Here is a 19898-nt window from a genome sequence, read left to right on the forward strand (position 1 = left end):
CCTTAGACTACAGCTGTTAATCATGGTGTTCAAATATTCTATATTTCTACTGATTTTCTGACTGCTTGATCTATTGGTTGCTATGAGAAGTATGTTAAAATCTCTCATGGTGGATTTTTAGTTTCTGTTTGTACATATTTCAGTTTTCACTTCATATATTTTGAAGCTATGTTATCACATGCATACAAATTATTATCTCTTCCTGATGAATTGAAACTTATATCAACATATATGGAGCTGCTTTACCTCGCAATGTAAGTACTAGTGTTTTATTTTTTTTATTTTTATTTTTTAAATAAATTTATTTATTCTATTTATTTTTGGCTGCGTTGGGTCTTCATTGCTGCACGTGGGCTTTCTCTAGTTGAGGTGAGCGGGGGTTACTCTTCGTTGAGGTGCGGTGGCTTCTCTCCTTGCAGAGCACAGACTCTAGGCACGTGGGCTTCAGTAGTTGTGGCACACAGGCTCAGTAGTTGTGGCTCGTGGGCTCTAGAGCACAGGCTCAGTAGCTGTGGCACACAGGCTTAGTTGCTCCACGGCATGTGGGATCTTCCCGGACCAGGGCTCAAACCCATGTCCCCTGCATTGGCAGGTGCATTCTTAACCACTGCGCCAGCAGGGAAGCCCAGTACTAGTGTTTTAAAAGCTGTTTTATCTGATGTTAATGTGACTGTACCAATCTTTTTGTGTTTGTCTTTATAATTTACATGTGTCTTGTATAAAAAGCATATGGCTGGGTTTGGAGTTTTACCCAGTCATTCTCTTTTTTTATATGCTAAATTCAGTTTATTTGCATTGACTATGTTTACTGATATGCTTATTTCATTTTTTTATCATAGTTATCATTAAAATTTCTTGATTTCTTTTTATTGGCTTTTTTTTCACCTCCATATTCTATTTTTCCTCTTTACTTCTTTGGAAGGTATGTGTACGATTTATATCCTATTAGTAGTTATAGTAGAAAATTTAACATGTATAGTTAACACATCAAATTTAAACATTTTAAAATATAGTAAACAATTTTACCTTCCTTCCTTCCTAGTAATACAAGAACTTTAGAAACCTCAGTTACTCACCATCTAAGTCATAGGCTATATTTTCCAGGATGTGGGGTCTACCTGATTTTTTTTTTTTTTTTTTTTTTTGGCCACACCGCACGGCTTGTGGGATCCTAGTTCCCCGACTGGGGACCAAACCCAGGCCCTTGGCAGTGAAAGCGTGGAGTCCTAACCACTGGACCACCAGGGAATTCCCTACTTGATATTTTTTAATCCCAGTGATAAGACATTATTTTATTATTAAAAAACATGGTTAATGTAGATTTAGATTAACTTTTTTGCTTTTTTTCTTTGCTTATCATTTCCTCTCACATCTCATACCTTTATCCTTAAATTATTACTTATTTCCTGAGGTACATCATTTGAAGTTCCTTTACTGAGGGTCTGTTTTGGTAATAAATGCTTAGATTTCATGTGTCTGCAAATGCATTTATTCCTTCATTCATAAGAGATCATTTAATATAATAGATAATGTATAATAGTGAATTAGAATAGATAATTCTATTTAAAAGTTATTCTTTCCAAGCCCTTTCCATTTTTATCTGACATGTATTATTGCTGTTATATCAGCTCAAAGTAATTGTGCTTCCTTTGAAGTAACCTGTCTTTTTTTTTCTGATGACTTTTAGCATCTTTGTCTCTGGTATTCTGTATTTTCCCTATGATCTATCTCAGTGTGAATTTTTTTTTTATTTTGTATGCTTGGAATTCCTCAGTAGGAGGGTATTTTTCATTGTTTCTGGAAAATCTCAGCCATTGTCTCTTCAAATATTGCCTCACCCATATTTCCAGATTATTTACATTGTAAACTATAAGTTGATATAGGTAGGATCTTAATACCTGCACTTCATACTTCCATCCATTTGCATCTTTGAGCTGTAATTTCTTCAGTTTCATCTTCCTATTTACTCCTTCTCTCTCCAGTGGAATCAACCTGCTGCTTAGTCTATCAATTTGGTTTATAATATTAAGAACTATAGTTTTTATTTTTTCTTCTGTAAGTTCTATTTGGTTACTTTTCAAATCTCCTTGGTTAATTTTGATAATTTCTTTCTCCTTCAACATGCTTTCAGCTTCATCTTTAAAAAAAATTAAGCATACCATGTTAACCTTGCACCTAATAAATCTAATTCCCACTGTCTTTTTATTCTGAGTGTATAGTTTGTTGGTCCTTCTGGCCCTCATTCATTATTTCCTTGTAAACTATTACTGTGATCTTAGATTCCTTGGAAATTATTACAAATCCTGGGTTGGAGGGTCTTTTCCTGGCCTTTTGTTTGTTTGCTATGTTTGTTTCTTATAGGCAGTCAGGGGGCATTACCAACCTGAGACTACTTTAAATTTTTAAAAATTAAAAGACAATTTTTACTGTGGTAAAATACACATAACATAAAATTTACCATCTTCACCATTTTGAAATGTCAAGTTTGGTTGTGTTCAGTACATTCACATTGTTGGGCAACTGATATCTAGAACTCTCTTCATTTGCACAACTGAAATTCTATAGCCATTGACCATCAACTCCCCATCCCCCCATCCCTGGCCCACGGCAACCGCCATTCGATTGTCTGTCTCTACGAATGTGACTACAGGTACCTCATACAAGTGGAATCATACCGTATTTCTCTTTTTGTGACTGTTTAAGCATTTGAGGGTTTTAGAACCACACAGGTGCTATGAATTCTGGCCCCTAAACTCAGTAAGTGCAGGTTTGTGGTTATAGATTCTCATGGAAGACTTTTTTCCCAACTGCCTCCCCTCCACCAGAAGACAAGACTGAGGAAGACATATAATCTCCAAAGACTCCTTCTGTGGGCCAGATTGGCACTGAGTCCACCCACATGGGTGTTGTTTTTGGGTGAGAGGAGTACTCCCTTCTTGTGCTGGCAGAGGCTATGTCTCTGATTTATTTCTATTCAGCCCCAGTTTTTTCTCACTTCGTCCTTTAAACCCCCCCAGGCATCAAAAAAAACAACCCAATTACAAAATGGGCAGAAGACCTAAATAGACATTTTTCCAAAGAAGACATACAGATGGTCATGAAAAGATGCTCAGTATCGTTAATCGTCAGGAAAATGCAAATTAAAACCACAATGAGATATCACCTCACACCTGTCAGAATGGCCACCATCAAAAAGAACACAAATAACAAATGTTGGTGAGGATGTGGAGAAAAGGGATCCCTTGTACACTGTTGGTGGGAGTGTAAGTTGGTTCAGTCATGTGGAAAACAGTATGGAGTTTTCTCAAAAAACTAAAAATAGAACTAGTATATGACCCAGCAATTTCACTCCTAGATATATATCCAAAAAAGCCAAAAACACTGATTCAAAAAGATACGTGCACCGCAGTGTTCACAGCAGCATATTTACAATTGCCAAGATACGGAAGCAACCTAAGTGCCCATCAACAGATAAATGGATAAAGAAGATGTGATGTCTATAAGCAATGGAATACTACTCAACCGTAAAAAAGAATGAAATTTTGCCATTTGCAACAACATGGATAGATTTGGAGGGTATTATGCTAATGAAATAGACAGAGAAAGACAAATACTGTATGATATCACTTATATGTGGAACCTAAAAAATACAACAAACTAGTGAATATAACAAAAGAGGAAACAGACTCACAGATACAGAGAACAAACTAGTGGTTACCAGTGGGGAGAGGGAGAGGGGATGGGCAAGATAGCAGAAGGGGATTAAGAGGTACAAACTACTATGTATAAAATAAATAAGCCACAAGGATATATTGTACAACACAGGGAATATAGTCAATATTTTATAATAACTAAAAATGGAATATAAGCTTTGAAAATTGTGAATCACTATGTTGTATACCAGAAACTTACATAATATTGTACATCAATTATACCTCAATAAAAAAAAAAAACAGGCAAACGGCTGCTCTAGGTCACCCCTTACTCCTTATTTTCTCTGCTCTCTCTTTTGTTTCTGCCCCCTGAACAAGTCCTTTACTTTCCTACCAGCTTAGCCAGGCATTTAAAAATATGATATTTTGTCCCCTTTCATTTTATTCATTATTTTACATGTACTATGTTGGCAAGGTATCCTGTGAACGTTTAGCCTGCCCTACTGCTTGAACTGGCTCATACTAATTCTTAAAGAAGAATCTTTCTAACTCTATTTGTTTATACTTAGACATGTAGGTAAGTGAGAAAACGAGGCCTGGCATTAATAGAACATAACCTTTCATTGAAAATTGTGAAATAAACGTTAACTTCTACAACAGCAGGACTTCCTTGTTCATAACGTCAAACTCTACGTGTGTGTGTGTGTGTGTGTGTGTGTGTGTATGTTTACTCCTTGCTCATAAAATCAAACATGTATAGGTACATAAAATATATATACACATATGTATATGTATTTTCTTTTAAACAATAAAGCTACAGTATATGAGATTCACTGGCTGCCATTTCAATGCCTCCTTTTAAAATGGCCCAGGATGGAATGGGGAGCTCGAACTGACATCAGACAAACTCAAGAGCATCCTAGAAAATCCTGAGACCAATTCTAGAACAGCCACCCATCCTGTCCCTATATTATGAATTATTCAGGGTTCCAGGCCTGAAATACTATACCTAGAAGTATGAACGTTTCAGAGGACAGGCAGCTAGGGAAAATGGCTTTAGAAAAAGGAGTGCATTGGGAAAAACAACCCAAATAAAGTAACAGAAAAAAAAAATCAGGGAGGCAGAGGCAGGCAACTTTAGCTTTTTGATGTGAGTGTTCACAGCAAGACAGTTGCCAGGCTGGCGTTTGACTAGGTCAGCCTTTCACAGACTCTCTGAGGTCTGCTGGGCTGCACACACAATCTGACCTGTACTGAAACGGCAAGGACTTCAGCTTCTATAATGGGGACAAATCACAAAAGAACATGTATTTCATGCAACAAAATGCACATACAACACACAAAAAGAAGAGCATCCTGAAAACAAGGCCTCCAGGAAAACAACAAGAATTTTTAGGCTTGAAAGAGAAGGTTCTGAACCCACAGGCTGCTGTGACCGTGGGAAGCAAGGTAAGATGCTGGTCTGTCCTGCAACTCTTTTTAGGACACTGGGCTTTCTAGCCGGACTGCCGCTCAGCCTTGACTACCTGTAAAACTGTTCATTCATCCCCCTAAAGGTAGGATTTCTATCATTTGAGAATACAAAATAAAATATCTCCAGGTGTCCACAATCCATTGATGCAATTAAATTTTTAAAAAGTTTTTCTAATCTTTTTTTTTCTAATTTAATTATTTGGTTGCACTGGCAGGTGGGCTCCTTAGTTGTGCCTCCAGGGCTCCCTTGTTGCGGTATGCAGGCTCCTTAGTCGTGGCATGTGAACTCTCAGTTGCAGCGTGCATGTGGGGTCTGGTTTCCTGACCAGGGATTGAACCCAGGCCCCCTGCATTGGGAGCATGGAGTCTTATCCACTGCGCCACCAGGGAAGTACCAACAATTAAATATTTTTAAAGATATATAAATCTTCACTAGCATTCATAATAAGGCATTTTACCTTAAAATACATGCACACACACATAAAACAACAACAACAAAACTGCTATATGCCTATCCAAAAGAAGCAGTTGAGACCCTGAGAGGGAAGAGTTAATGAATGGCCAGCACCTTAGGACACCTCTGAACCACACTGTTGTCATGTGACCACTTGTGACCTGCTTCAGGTCATTTGCCTGGAGAGAACAGCCTGACAAGATAAATCTGCTTCTGTGTCTGGGCCCCTCCCCTAACCATCTGTTCTCTTTAAGAAATACAGGCCTGTGGAAGTGCCTGTGGACTGTGGTGGATGTAACCCGAGGGAACATTGTAGGGGGCTGCCCTTGACAGTTATAGCCGCCCAAAGTCAACATTTGTCGAAAAATAACACCAGCACTTATGTGTTCCTGTTTGGGCTTTTAATCCACAAAGGCTTTATGCCTTTTAATCACGTATTAAAACTTGACTACCTGTTAAAACTCTAGCCACATTTCCAGGTGGCATATAATCACAGCACTGCCTCTGCCCCTGGTTTGACACAGGGTATATGGGATTGAAGAAGATAACCCATGGAGAGTCTTTTTGCCATCCGCCTCCAAGGAATTTTCTCTGCAATGTACTATAGAGTAGCTGTAGGTATTTTTATGACAGCAAAATTCTGTCATCACCAAGGAAAGTTGGGTAAAGCAACATGGCTGGGTACTATTTTCTGATCAAACTCGGAGCCACTGGGACGGCCAAAGACAGGTGCTATGCCTCAATCTTTCTTCTACTTATCGATTTAACAAACCAAAGGGCTTTAATGGAAATCCAGGGCCTAGAGTTTGATTAGAGGCACAATGCTAATTAAGTGCAGGAATATAGCACATCTCTCTCTTTGAAAACTTCTCCCTGTGGAAGGTAGAGGAATTTGACCCAAGGGTTTCTGAAAGAGGAGAAGGCAGATTGCAGTGGATGGGCTCTTTACCCCTGATTATCCAGGCCAAATTCGCCCACCTTCTTAAAGGACACAATTTAGATACATTTTTTTTCATGCTCTTAATTAGATAAAGTAAGTGAGTGGAAAATCACTTCATTTATTCATTTATTCAACAAATATTTGTGAAGTGCCTAATTACCATATACCTGACACTAGGATGTAGCACGGAACAAGACCCATCTTCTGCCTTCAACATGATTACTTCATTGTAATTATGGTGACTTAACCTTAAGGGTGTCTTTGTAAAGGCACCAAAAAATAATCATCTGGTATCCTTTGAACTGTACAGTTCTAATTCCTGTGAATACTAATGAATTAATTTGAAACCATCCAAAAACAATTCCAGGCAAAAGTTTGGCAAACTTAAAACGGACCAAAATATTTTTATATATTTAAGTAGCATGAAGGTACTTAAAAAAAAAAAGAACAATTGGAATGTTTTGCACATGAAATGGTTTATAACACTTAGAATCCTCTGCACACAGTGCTGTATTTCTTAACAGTTTATTGTTAGGATTGTGCGTATGCATGCATTATGTGCAAAATGCACAGTATGTGGTGAGAGGGATGAGTATGCCTTGTGGAGTATATACTTTGTACACGTTATATATAGTAAAGACAACTTACTTAGTCATATCAGCTCAGATCCAACTATGGAGTGAGAAATTAAAGACATTAATTCAGGCAACAAAATAGGGGCCTGAGAAGCACATGAGAATTGTTAAGAGAGAATATTTACTAGTAACACTGCCCTTTTCTCATTTCCTAATACCCACTGACATTTCTTCTGTTACCCGTATGGCATGAGACAGGAAAATATAAGAAAAACTAGATGTTTTTAAACATACCATCATGGCTACTGGTATAGAATTAGGTATGACTGTAGCTAAATTTTACATAAAAATCTACACTACAATCCACAGAATGGGAGAAAATATTTGCAAATGAATCGACAGACAAGGGGTTAATTTACAAAATATACAAACAGCTCATGATCAATATCAAAAAACAACCCAATCAAATATCAAAAAAACCCAATCAAAAAATGGGTGAGGGCCTCCCTGGTGGCGCAGTGGTTGAGAGTCCGCCTGCCGATGCAGGGGACACGGGTTCGTGCCCCGATCCCGGAGGATCCCACATGCCGCGGAGCGGCTGGGCCCGCGAGCCATGGCCGCGGGGCCTGTGTGTCCGGAGCCTGTGCTCCGCAACGGGAGAGGCCACAGCAGTGAGAGGCCCGCGTACAGCAAAAAAAAAAAAAAAAAAAATGGGTGAAAGATCTAAACAGACATTTCTTCAAAGAAGACATACAGGTAGCCAAGAGCCACATGAAAAGATGCTCAACGTCACTAATTATTAGAGAAATGCAAATCAAAACTACAATGAGGTATCACCTCACAATGGTCAGAATGGCCATCATCGAAAAAGCTACAAATAAATGCTAGAGAGGGTGTGGAGAAAAGGGAACCCTCTTGCACTGTTGGTGGGAATGGAAATTCATACAACTGTTATGCAGAACAGTATGGACGTTCCTTAAAAAACTAAAAATAGAGTTGCCATATGATCCAGCAATCCAACTTTTGGGCATATATCCAGAGAAAATCATAATTCGAAAAGATACATGCACTCCAATGTTCAATGCAGCACTATTCACAACAGCCAGGACACAGAAGCAACCTAAATGCCCATCGACAGAAGAATGGATAAAGAAGATATGGTACATATATACAATGGAATACTACTCAGCCACAGAAAGAATGAAATAATGCCATTTGTCACAACATGGATGGACCTAGAGGTTGTCATACTGAGTGAAGTAAGTCAGATAGAGAAAGACAAATACCATATGATATCACTTCTATGTGGAATCTAAAAAAATGGTACAAATGAACTTATTTACAAAACAGAAATGGAGTCACAGATGTAGAAAAAAAAACCTTATGGTTACCAGGGTGGGGGGAAGGGAGGAGGGATAAATCAGGAGATTGGGACTGACATATACACACTAGTATATAAAATAGATAACTAATAAGGACCTACTGTATAGCACAGGGAACTCTACTCAATACTCTGCAATGACCTATATGGGAAAAGAATCTAAAAACGAGTGGATATATGTATATGTATAACTGATTCACTTTGCTGTACAGCAGAAACTAACACAACATTGTAAGTCAATTATACTCCAATAAAAATTTTTTTTAAGTCTACATCAGTTTATAGAGAGCACTCAGTGACAAAGAAACACAAACCTTGAACACATTTCAGTGTGATGTCGTGTGGTGACATTGGCCACAGCTACTCTTTCATGAATGCAGTGCCTATTCTATGTCTGCCTGGGACAATGGAGAAAGAGGGAGTGCTGGGGTCACAGTGTCTGATTCTATTTCTGACACCAGCACTTACTTGCTAAGTGACCGTCAGCAAGTCATTTAAGCTTCCAGTCTTTTGCTCATCTGTCAAAAGGCATTAAGAAAAATCATGTTTTAACCCTTAATGTGCTAGGCAGATTTCCCCGATTATCGTTTATCATGGTTTTCCTTTCATTGCAAAACTTACTTTAAAAGAAATAGAAAATCCAGGCAAATACTGGACAAACTGAAATGGAGCAAAACTACTTAATATACCTAAAAGTGCCGAATAAAATGCAGTTAAGTTATGCTGGTAATTGGTATGTGTTGAGCATCCTAAATCGCACTCTTTAACAAAGACACTTGGGCGAATCAGCCCAATCTCAAGAGCAACGAAGGCACTAGTCCTGTATTCTCTCTAATACATTATACCCACCAAAAGCTTCCACAAGTAATTTTTTTCTTCTAGAGACATTTTTCATGACTCTGACACCATTCCCATGAAATGTGACATTATAACAAATAGGATTGCCATGTCTATGAGATTTATCTTCACTCTCCTCAGTACCATCATGCCTTGAACTGTGTATCGCTTACATGAAAAACGCAACCTCTTTTGTGCTCTGTGGTAGCTGGAAAGTTCATATGGTAAAAAGCTCTTCCTAGGGTGGATAAACTGTGAAATCCATTTTAAAATGAGGTTTTAATTACATTTCGCAATTCAGAGCCAACTTCTGGTTTTGGTGTAATTTAAACAAGAGTTTTTTTCTCTTGCAGCCATCTGTTCCTTTTCCTCAAGCCTACACTTATGTCATAATATTGAAAATGTGACGTCATTCCCTCCTATGACATCACTAAACATCTCTGTACAATAAAGATCCAAGAAGGGAACTGAATCACGTGGGAGGAAGATGCCTGTTCAAATATAGATAATGAGGAATATGTAAAATAAATACATTGCAATCTGAATTATTTTTCTATTGCTTTTCATTCCCAGTTACTCTCTACAGTTGAAAAGACTGTTCCATAAAAGTAATGCTTTATCACAAAAAAATCCTCTAAAAAAGACAAAAGAATCTTTAAAATACCTACGTATATGGGAATAAACTAGTACATTAATGTGAATGCACCATCTGAATTGATGGTTTTGAGTTTGTGTGAAACCAGAGTTCCTGGTATTTTTTTTTTTTTTTTTTTTGCGGTACGCGGGCCTCTCACTGTTGTGGCCTCTCCCGTTGCGGAGCACAGGCTCCGGACGCGCAGGCTCAGCGGCCATAGCTCATGGGCCCAGCCACTCCGCGGCATGTGGGATCCTCCCGGACTGGGGCACGAACCCATGTCCCCTGCATCGGCAGGTGGACTCTCAACCACTGTGCCACCAGGGAAGCCCCCTGGTAAATATTTAATTGAAGTAATAACTTATACTTTCTAGCCATAGACGATGTTTAGGCCGTACATTAAAAACTTACTTCATTCTATTCAGTTTCTATTTTTGACATTAAAAAATAAATTAATTGAAATTCATCAATTAAGAATTTTTCAGATTTTGTAGGTAAGTTGCAACTGTCATTAATAGTATAGAAATATACGTGAATAGTGTCTTAAAATTATATATTAACATTGAATTTATTAGGTTATAGTAATTTATATATTAATTTCTTTTAAACATTGCATTATAACTATTTTAAAAGTTATTTTATGTTGTTACATCAACAATTCTAGGTGAGTTTCATAATTCTTTTAAGTAGTTGTTGAAGAACTCTCATAAAATTATAAAGAATCCCAGATGACACTATCTGTACAAATACTCATTGGTTTTAAATTAAGAAATTCAGTGAAGAAGGAGACAGGATTTTTTTGGAGTTCTTTTGTGGTAAACAATTTTTATAATAATCAGTCATTGAAATGAAACATTGTTTTAAATAAATCAGTTATATATAAGCATCTCCTTATTATCGTATTTTTAAGTTAAAAAAATTTTTTTAATTACTTGGTCAAGTTCATAAGTTTTGGCACTGAAGATATTCTGTGCTTCTGTATGTGTCAGGCCCTGAGCTAGTCCAGTCTCAAACTACAGCGACACTCACAGTGCTTACCTTCCAGGCCCTGGAATTCACAGACTGGAGTAGCTGATGAATTCCAACAAAGTCACTGCACAGTATAATGGAAAGTGCACTAGCCTAGGAGTTCCTGGAATTCCTGGGCTCTTGATCACTTAAAAGACCCAAGCTTTAGTTTCTTCATTTCTGCAATCATGTTAATATGCAGCATCAGTATTTCACCAGTTCATTATGAGTTTCAGAACCTGCCCTTTCCATGCTCGTGGTAGCATTTAATGATGCCAACATCTAACGAACTGCCCGTGGCAGGCCCTTGATTCTCCTTCTACACTTCGGTCACTATGGGGACCGTGTCCCACTGCTTACTCTTCCTTCTTGCCCTATTCTGGTCAATGACAGGATTATTCGCCCAGATGTTAGTCTAAAGTCCCCTCCCCTCTGCAGCCCCACACGTTAAAACCTGTCTACCACGCCAAGATCTCCAAACACAGCCCCTCTGATCTATTCCTCTGTTGTTCACTTAAGTCAGGTCCTCATTGTCACCTGAACGACTGTCATTGTCTCCACACAGGAACCGCTCCCTTAGGTCTGCTCCCTAATCTAGCCTCCAAATTGCCATCAACTGGATCTCTGCAAACACACATCTGATTACATTCCCCCAGCCTGATTTACGACCCTTCAGTGGTTCTGTGTCACCTTCAGCACAAAATCCAAACATCTTGGTCATCTGGTCCCCACCCATCTCTCCATCTCATCTCCCACCCTCTCTGGTGCACAGGCAGAATCTGGGCTAAAGCCACACTGCCCGTGACTTTGAGTAACCTGTGCTGAGTGTTCTTACATGCTTCTCACACAACCTAGTCCGTCTGGTGGAAATACCCTATTCTCTGACCTACTAGGCAGAGTCTTTCTTCCATATCCAACTCACCAGAGATTTTGTCCTCTATGAAGCTTTTCCTGGATGAGCCAAGCAGTGTTTGATATCTCCTTCTTTGTGTCACCCCAGTTCCTAGTAGTACTTTCTTAGACTTGGTAAGGTCTGAAAAGCCATTATGTGTTTCCATGTCTCTTTTCCTCAATAGACACTGATCTTCTTGAAGGACCAGACCCTGTATTATTTGTCTTTTCTTCCCCGGCTCATACTTCGTAGTAAGTAGATGATCAACAATTTCTTATTAGATGGATGGGTGGGTGGGTGGATGGATGGATGGATACATGCGTCTCCCCTCATGCACTTTAGCTCTGATAAATTACAGCCTTATCTTCTAGAAATGACAAGCTCTTTTACCTCTCAATAGGTGTTCTTCTGGATTATCCATCCCTCACCGGACACTTAAACCCCACCAACCTACATCTGAATAGTTTTCTTCAAGACTCAACGCAAAGGAGTCACCTCTTTCATGATTCTCTCATAGTATACTTTGTATGTATTTGTACTATAAAAAGCTTTCAACACATTTAATTATAATTATTAATTTAAATATCTATCTCCTTCCCTAGACTTTCAGTTTTTTGGGACAGCAGGTTAAATTTCTTATTCACAGGAGTATTTCTAGCACAAAGGCTAGCACGGGGTAGGTGATAGCACAAGACAGGAAATGTTTGCTGAATTAATTCATGGAGGTGGGCTTGAACGTATGAGATGAAATCATGTGTTTGCGAGTATTTTGAAACTGTAAAAACCCAAGACAAATGTTAGGTAATGTCATCATCTTGATTACACCACGTGTTATATCCTTTCCTCTGCTTCTTAGTTCTTGCCTCCCAGAGAGCGCAAAGATCCTTCTCTAAATTATCTCTTCACACAGACTTCCTTGTTCCCACTCAGAGTGCATTTTGACATTAAACTACACCCCTCAGCTCTTGGATCAGATCTAGAATATAAAGAGGTTTGAAAAACAGAATCAACTGTCTTGCATTTTAGTACTGGCCTTAAAACACGTACGTACGTGATAACCATATTCTGAAAATGAAGATAGCCAAATGGCATCAGAGAACCATTTTCTTAGTTAACAGCAATATATTTGTCATAAATATAAGCCCGTTCCTTACATAGAGAGAATCTGTTTACTGGTTGAAGAGCAAAAGTGTCAAACATGCAACAGAAGAAATGATATAATATGAATAACAAGAACAAATACTTGATTCAAACATCTCATCTTCCTCTTGGGAAACCTCAGGATATTTTACAAATGACATTGCAATCAACTTCATGCACCTGGAAGAAGGGACTTTCTCCAGGTGAAATGCCGTAGCTCTTCTGCATCTCAGAGTCACCTCATTGACTATGTAGGGCAAGAGGTGAAAGATATATACCTTAAAGGCTGGGGAAGACTGGAATAAGAACGAATATAATTATTCATGGATATAGAATATGGAATGAGGAAAACTGGCTGCGGTTGACACCTTCGCTCTTATAAGAAGTGCTGTGAGATCATTGAGGGGCAGGACCTCCGTTTAATCCTCTTCTGACAGACGTCAAGCAGAGTACATTTTCCCCTGGTACCATTTTGACATCTGGGGTCAATCCTTTCTCCAAGTGAAAAAAAAGTCACATGCATAAATGCAACTTCAGTAGCACCTTGACAGTCCCTGGAAGTCATCCAGCTGAATGTCAGTTTAATGTAGTTAAGTCACCTTGTTAGACATTCACGGTGCAAGGTGAGATGCTTTTGTGATGGGGTGTATTTCTCCATAGGTAGGTGCTGACGTAGATGCTGACATCTGAAGATGAATGCAATTTGCATTTATTCACCACCTCCTCATTTGGGAAGTTGAGACTTACAAGCTTTTCTGAGACTTAGTTTCCTCATCTATAAAATGGGGACGATCATACTTTTCTCATGTAGTTTTTGTAAGGATTAAATGAGATAGGGCCATTTTTTTGGCCTGAGGATTATTGTTTTATTTTCTTGCTTCACCTACTTCTCCATCCTACCGCCTCATTAATAGCTAATACCAAACTCATTTTATTTTCAGGGCTGTCTTCTGAAAAGTATGTCTGATCATTGACCTACTTTTTCCCATGGATTTTATACTATGTTTCCTCCTTCAACAGGGAGAATTTAAGTGCACTCATATCTTAGTTGCCTTCACACTAATGTTCAGTTATCGAGGGTGTGTCGCATCATCAAATGTCACTAATAATAATAATATGTATGTATGTATGTACATACATATATGTATGTGTATATATGTAGATGTGTGTGTATGTATATTTATCCTGGCTTTTTAATGACAGCAAATTTGTCTGCCTCCTTTTTAAACTGCATTCTCCTGATGGTCAAAATATCAGCTTAATTGCTTCTTTTCTGAAATCTTCTCCCCTACATATGACTGTGAAATTTTTAAGAGTGTTTTACAGAGGGACCATTTCCCTCAAAGACACACTCCCTTCTATGTGCTGTTCTACAGGGTAAGAATTCCCAGGGATTTTACATTTGAAACTTACATGTGTAGATGAATCTAATTGAACATGTTCGTCTCCCTCTAGAAAGTGATCCCTGCCTATGGTGCCATTCTTCCGATAATATTTCCAATACAGGCAGGATTTATATATAATTGACATCTGGAGATCCGGATGCCTATGTTCCCCATCCCTCTCTGAGATGAGGTTTTTGGAAGACCACATCCAGGAAGATCATTCAGGGCCTCGTGGTCCACTGTTAAGGCCCTGGCTTTTTCTCGGAGGGAAATGGGGAGCTATTGGTGGGTTGTGAGCAGAGGAGAGACCTGATCTGACTTAGACGTGTAGATAGATTTTGTTTGCTATATTGGAATAGACTGTAACAGAGCAAAGGTAGAGAAGTAGGGAGAGTACTTGGGAATCTATTGCAGGGATCCTGCAAGAGAAGAAGGTGTTTTGGACCAGGAGGGTAGCAGGGGAGGTGGTGACATATTTGGATTCTGGTCCTATTTTGAAAGTCAAACCAAAAGTCTATCTTGATGGGCTAGATGTAGAGTGATTCAGAGGAAGAAAGAGGAGAAAGTTCCAAGATTTTTGGCCTGAGCACTGGATGGATGGAGTTGCCATCAACTTAGTTGGAGCAGCTGGTTTGGGACAGGACATGAGGGGTTTAGTTCAAGGCATGTTAAGCTTGAGCTGCCTATTAGACATCCAAGTAGAGATGGCAAGCAATTAGGTGTGCAAGTCTGAACTTCATGAGAAAGGACCTCATTATAGAAGACCCTTAATATATGCCACTTAATATTTGTAAGAGGCTTAGAGCAACATCGGACTCCTAGTAAGAAAGTAAGCAATGGTCGCAATTAATATAGTTCCTTCTCCTCCTCTGACCATATTATTAGAAATATCCAAAATAACTGTAATGGTCAAATCCTGTCTATTATATGTCGTTATGCTTTGAGCTACCGATTGAAGACCTCCACAAAGTACTCCTTTCTTACTTTTTGGATAACTTCCATTTTTCAAGTGCAGTTTTTGAGGGTACTGCAGGGAGGGAACTACATTTCAAAATAAAAATTAAAAAACACAATGTGCACACAAAGTCAATGTAATTCTGGAAAATGTCCTTGAGGATAAAATATGTAGCAGTGGGTCTTCCCTGGTGGTGCAGTGGTTGAGAATCACCTGCCAATGCAGGGGACATGGGTTCAAGCCCTGGTCTGGGAAGATCCTACATGCCGTGGAGCAACTAAGCCTGTGTGCCACAGCTACTGAGCCTGCGCTCTAGAGCCCACGTGCTGCAACTACTGAAGCCCGCACGCCCTAGAGCCTGGGCTCTGCAACAAAGAGAAGCCCGCGCACCTCAATGAAGAGTAGACCCTGCTCGCCACAACTAGAGAAAGCCCGTGCACAGCAACGAAGACCCAACACAGACAAAAATAATAAAAAATTTTAGAAAAGGAAAAAAATACTAAACTTACCTCTTCCCCCTTATGTTATTTTAATTGTGTATATTTCATTTTTAAGCAGGGTTCTTTGGGGAAAACAGAATATGTTTACTATAGTAAAACACATATTCTTTTAGCCTAGTAATTTTGGAAGCAAAGATGGTCTCCATGGTAAGAAGATAGAAAAGGAGTGGTATTAATAGAAGGTAGCACAGAGCTAATGTGCATTTTATAGCATAAAGGAAAGACTTTTTTAGCCTCCCTGCCTAAAACAACATCGTGAACTCTAAGTTACGCTAAATTGGTGAAGAGAATAAAAGGAGCCCGCTACGATATGATGGCTGAGTGAAAGTCAAGACCAACTCTCCGGCAGCAGCCCAGGACAGCAGCATCCTCTCACCCTCGGACACAGAGGCTTAAATGGTCCTCCTAGGGTTTGGAAGAGAGGCTTTGAAAATACTTCTGACCTCTTAGAAGCAGATTTATAGACATACAATAGTGCTTTAATCCTTGCATCCTGGCATTGCAAAGGAATAGGATATCAGAATGGATAAAACCCTAATAAGACAAGGATTATCTGATGTTGCAACTCTTCTCCAAGCCCATTTTGGATCCCAATCACTTCCTTCCTCTAGGTCCTTAACTACCTTCACACAATGTTTAATGAGGTGTATTTTTTCCTTCACATTTTTTCCATACTGCCTCCTAGTAGGATTTTTTCTTTCTTTCTTTCCTATTTCTCTCTGTGCTTGAATCTCTACGATGGCATTTTGGGAGTTAATTTTAGGCATCCTTTTTACTTGTTAGAGTCTCAATTTCTTGAGATAATCTACTCTTGTTCCAGACTCGACTCTTCTGTCTGTAGCCTGCACTCATCCTATATTTTTCTCCTTTTCCCATTCATTTACATAGTCCTACAAAGAGTGATATTTTTACTATGATCTCTACTGAAGTGAGAAGATAGCCATAAAATTATCATAAAATAATAAACTCTGTTTAAAAAATAAACACACCAAAACATAAATATCTGTAGGAGTACTGCCCCTCCTTTTTTTAAAAAAAATTGCAATTGATATTCACATATGCTTTGGAATTAATTTTAGAACAGCTTTATGATCTTCACAAGAAAATCGCCCTGTTACCTTACCTTGGCTTCCTGTTTTATCCAGATCAGTATTACTCACCTAATTCTCCAGTCCTGAGGACAAATTTCCTCTGATAGTTTCCACAGTTCACAGCAGTCCCACTAAGGATTTTCAAAGGAATACGGAGCATATCCTGAAGACAATTCTGAAAAAGAATGACAAAATTGTTTTGGAGATGGCAGCATAATTAAAATGTCTATGGTTCCCAAGTCCCTGAGATGGGAAAACACCCTTTTGGATGGGAATTTTCCCTAATTTCTGGTAACAAATTGAACTATTTTATAGTCACATCATAAAAGCCAACTAAAAAATTCTTTTCCTTGATTTCAACTACATTCCAGTACATAGTGTGCTTAAAACTTTGAATCTGTATATGTGAAAAATATGCTCTTGTTTTTTTGTTTGTTTTTGGCCACACCATGTGGCACGTGGGATCTCAGTTCCCCGACCAGGGATCAAATCAGCGTCCCTGCATTTGGAAGCTTGGAGTCTTAACCCCTGGGCCACCAGGGAAGTACCTGGAAAATATGCTCTTAAGAGTAACAATATGTCTGCCTTATTGTCTCTAGGACTCTCCTTGACAAGAAGGAACTACTGGAGTTTGCTCAACTTGGCTGTTATTTGGAATATGACCTCTTTGGTACTGAACTTTTCCATTATCAGTTCAACCCGGATATTGACATGCCCAATGATAATAAAAGAATTAAAAGGTAAACATGATGAAATCTCTCATGGTATTTCCTTTTACCACCTCTTTTGGATTTTCTTATCTGGGTGGGTATTAGCACAGATTCAGAAAACAGTAAGCAGGCAGACCCAGGGACTGCAGAGAAAAACATATCAATGCTGTTTCAGGAAGGCAAATCTCTATATATTATTTTGAGGAGAAAATGAATCAGCCTAAGTAGGCGAAAGCTTCGCAAAGCCTTAGAAGTTCAGTGCAGATGGGCAGCTGATAAGAAATACAGACAATACTCAATCTCTGCTCGGACAATAAAAGAACAAAAGACATTTCCCTCTTTTTATTCTTAATGAAGTAAGCTGTTTCTTTCTCAGGTTGACCACACCTGAGGTCCTAACCTCCTATAATGAATTTTTGAAATGCTTTACTTAAAATATTCACTAAAGAGGTGACTGCAACTTACAGGCTACACGTATAATGTCTAAAGGTCAAACATTATATAAAATCCAACCTCTCAAAATTGTCCAATATTTTGTGGGTGAAAGCAAGTAATTGTACAATTCATTCTCTGCAACCAAGTGGAAAATTTCGGGAGTCAAGGCTGGATGCTACCTGGTTTGTCGTGGTTACATGGTGATATGAAGACTGAACGCAACAAGTTAGGGAATGTGGGAGGAGAAATAGATTTGGGATTGACAGGATGACTTTATCTTGGGAATATCGTGTTGCTATCCGGTGGGGCCCTGGGATAAGGGTGTGAAGCTCAGGACAGAGACTTGGACATAAATCTAGACATTGTTGGCTTGCATGTGACAGTTGGAAGCATGGGAATGAATGAGATCACTCAGAGAGGAGAATGAGGACAGAGCCCTGGTGACCACCAGCACTTAAGGGATGAACTCAGGAACAGACCCTCAGAGACAGGTTGAGAAATTTTCAAAGCATTAAGAATATCAGGGAAACGCATTGTTATGAAAGTTGTTGGAGAAGAATACTTAAAGCAGAAGGGCTTGAACACTTGTAATAGGTGGCAGATATCAAGTGAGATAAAGACTGAAAAGTATCCATTGGATTTCACAATCAGGAAGGTTTTTTTTTTTTTTTTTTTTGGCTGTGTTGGGTCTTCGTTGCTGCGCACGGGCTTTCTCTAGTTGCTGCGAGCGGGGGCTACTCTTCGTTGCGGTGCGCGGGCTTCTCATTGCGGTGGCTTCTCTTGTTGTGGAGCACAGGCTCTAGGCACACAGGCTTCAGTAGTTGTGGCTTGTGGGCCCTAGAGTTCAGCCTCAGTAGTTGTGGCGCACGGGCTTAGTGGCTCCGTGGCATGTGGGATCGTCCTGGACCAGGGCTCGAACCCGCATCCCCTGCATTGGCAAACGGATTCTTATCCACTGCGCCACCAGGGAAGCCCAGGAAGTTTTTATTTCAGTCAGTAAGTGAAGTCTTGGCAGAAAGAGCTTGAGGAACGAGCAGAAGGTGACGAAGAGGACAGAGGCTACTCTTTCAAGAAGGTTGATCGTAAAGGGGAGCAGGGCTGGAGGGCTGGAGCTGGAAGTCCAGACAGGACCAAAGGAAGGTTTTGTTAGGAGACAGAGAGAGTGAATGCAGGGAAGTGGTGCCTAATCTACAGGGTTATTATAGAATTTATATGAAATAAAATATGCGGTTTTTAGCTGAGTGTCTGGGGTAGACGATGGAAGTGGTCAACGTTAACCTAAAATAAATCTGGACAGTTAAGAGATATAGAGGAAGGCTCCTAAGGAGACAAAGAGATGGAATCTGGGCAGCCAATAGGAAGTTGGTTGAAAGGAAGTATACTTTCTCCATGGAAATGAGAGCAGGTGAGGCAGGTAATGGAGTGAGTGCAGAACAGTGTTTTGGTGAGAGGAACAGGAAACGGAGGACAGATGGTCCCGTGTGATCTCTAGGGCGCCTGTGCAGGAGACATGGTCATCTCCTGAGAAGGAAGGAATGGATTCAGGGCAGGCCCTTGTAGAGGAGGATAAAGGCTGGGCGTGGATGGTGAATGAATGAGAGAGATACTGTTGTGTGGAAGACCCAGCGGAGCCGGAGATCATGACTGCACGACTGTCTATTGGCACCAATGTGCATGATTTGGTGATTATTTTCCTAAAAAATGTTTTGTGTTTTGGTCGTAGGACCAAAGAAGTTTTGTGAGTAGAAGTAGAAGATGGAGACAGAGAGCTTGAGGGTTGGGATTCTGTCTGAAAAGCGTGGTTGATATTGGGGGGACCACGGAGGGCTTGAGAT

General features: G+C 39.5%; 1 protein-coding gene and 1 long non-coding RNA gene across 2 annotated transcripts in view; one reads left to right on the forward strand and one right to left on the reverse strand.

Annotated features, from left to right (window-relative positions):
- Positions 1 to 17080, reverse strand: part of LOC132487737 (uncharacterized) — a 79374-nt gene extending 62294 nt beyond the window's left edge. The window contains exon 1 of the long non-coding RNA XR_009531674.1: positions 16988 to 17080. This is a non-coding gene — a long non-coding RNA (uncharacterized LOC132487737). The remainder of the gene's footprint in view (positions 1 to 16987) is intronic.
- The window catches only part of PTER (phosphotriesterase related), a 63422-nt gene that overhangs the window by 38623 nt on the left and 4901 nt on the right, over positions 1 to 19898 (forward strand). The window contains exon 4 of the mRNA XM_060095484.1: positions 17518 to 17658. Coding sequence (XP_059951467.1) covers positions 17518 to 17658 — 141 coding nt within the window. The remainder of the gene's footprint in view (positions 1 to 17517; positions 17659 to 19898) is intronic.

This window comes from Mesoplodon densirostris, chromosome 4 (assembly GCF_025265405.1).
Source record: "Mesoplodon densirostris isolate mMesDen1 chromosome 4, mMesDen1 primary haplotype, whole genome shotgun sequence".
NCBI classification, from domain to species: Eukaryota; Metazoa; Chordata; class Mammalia; order Artiodactyla; family Ziphiidae; genus Mesoplodon; species Mesoplodon densirostris.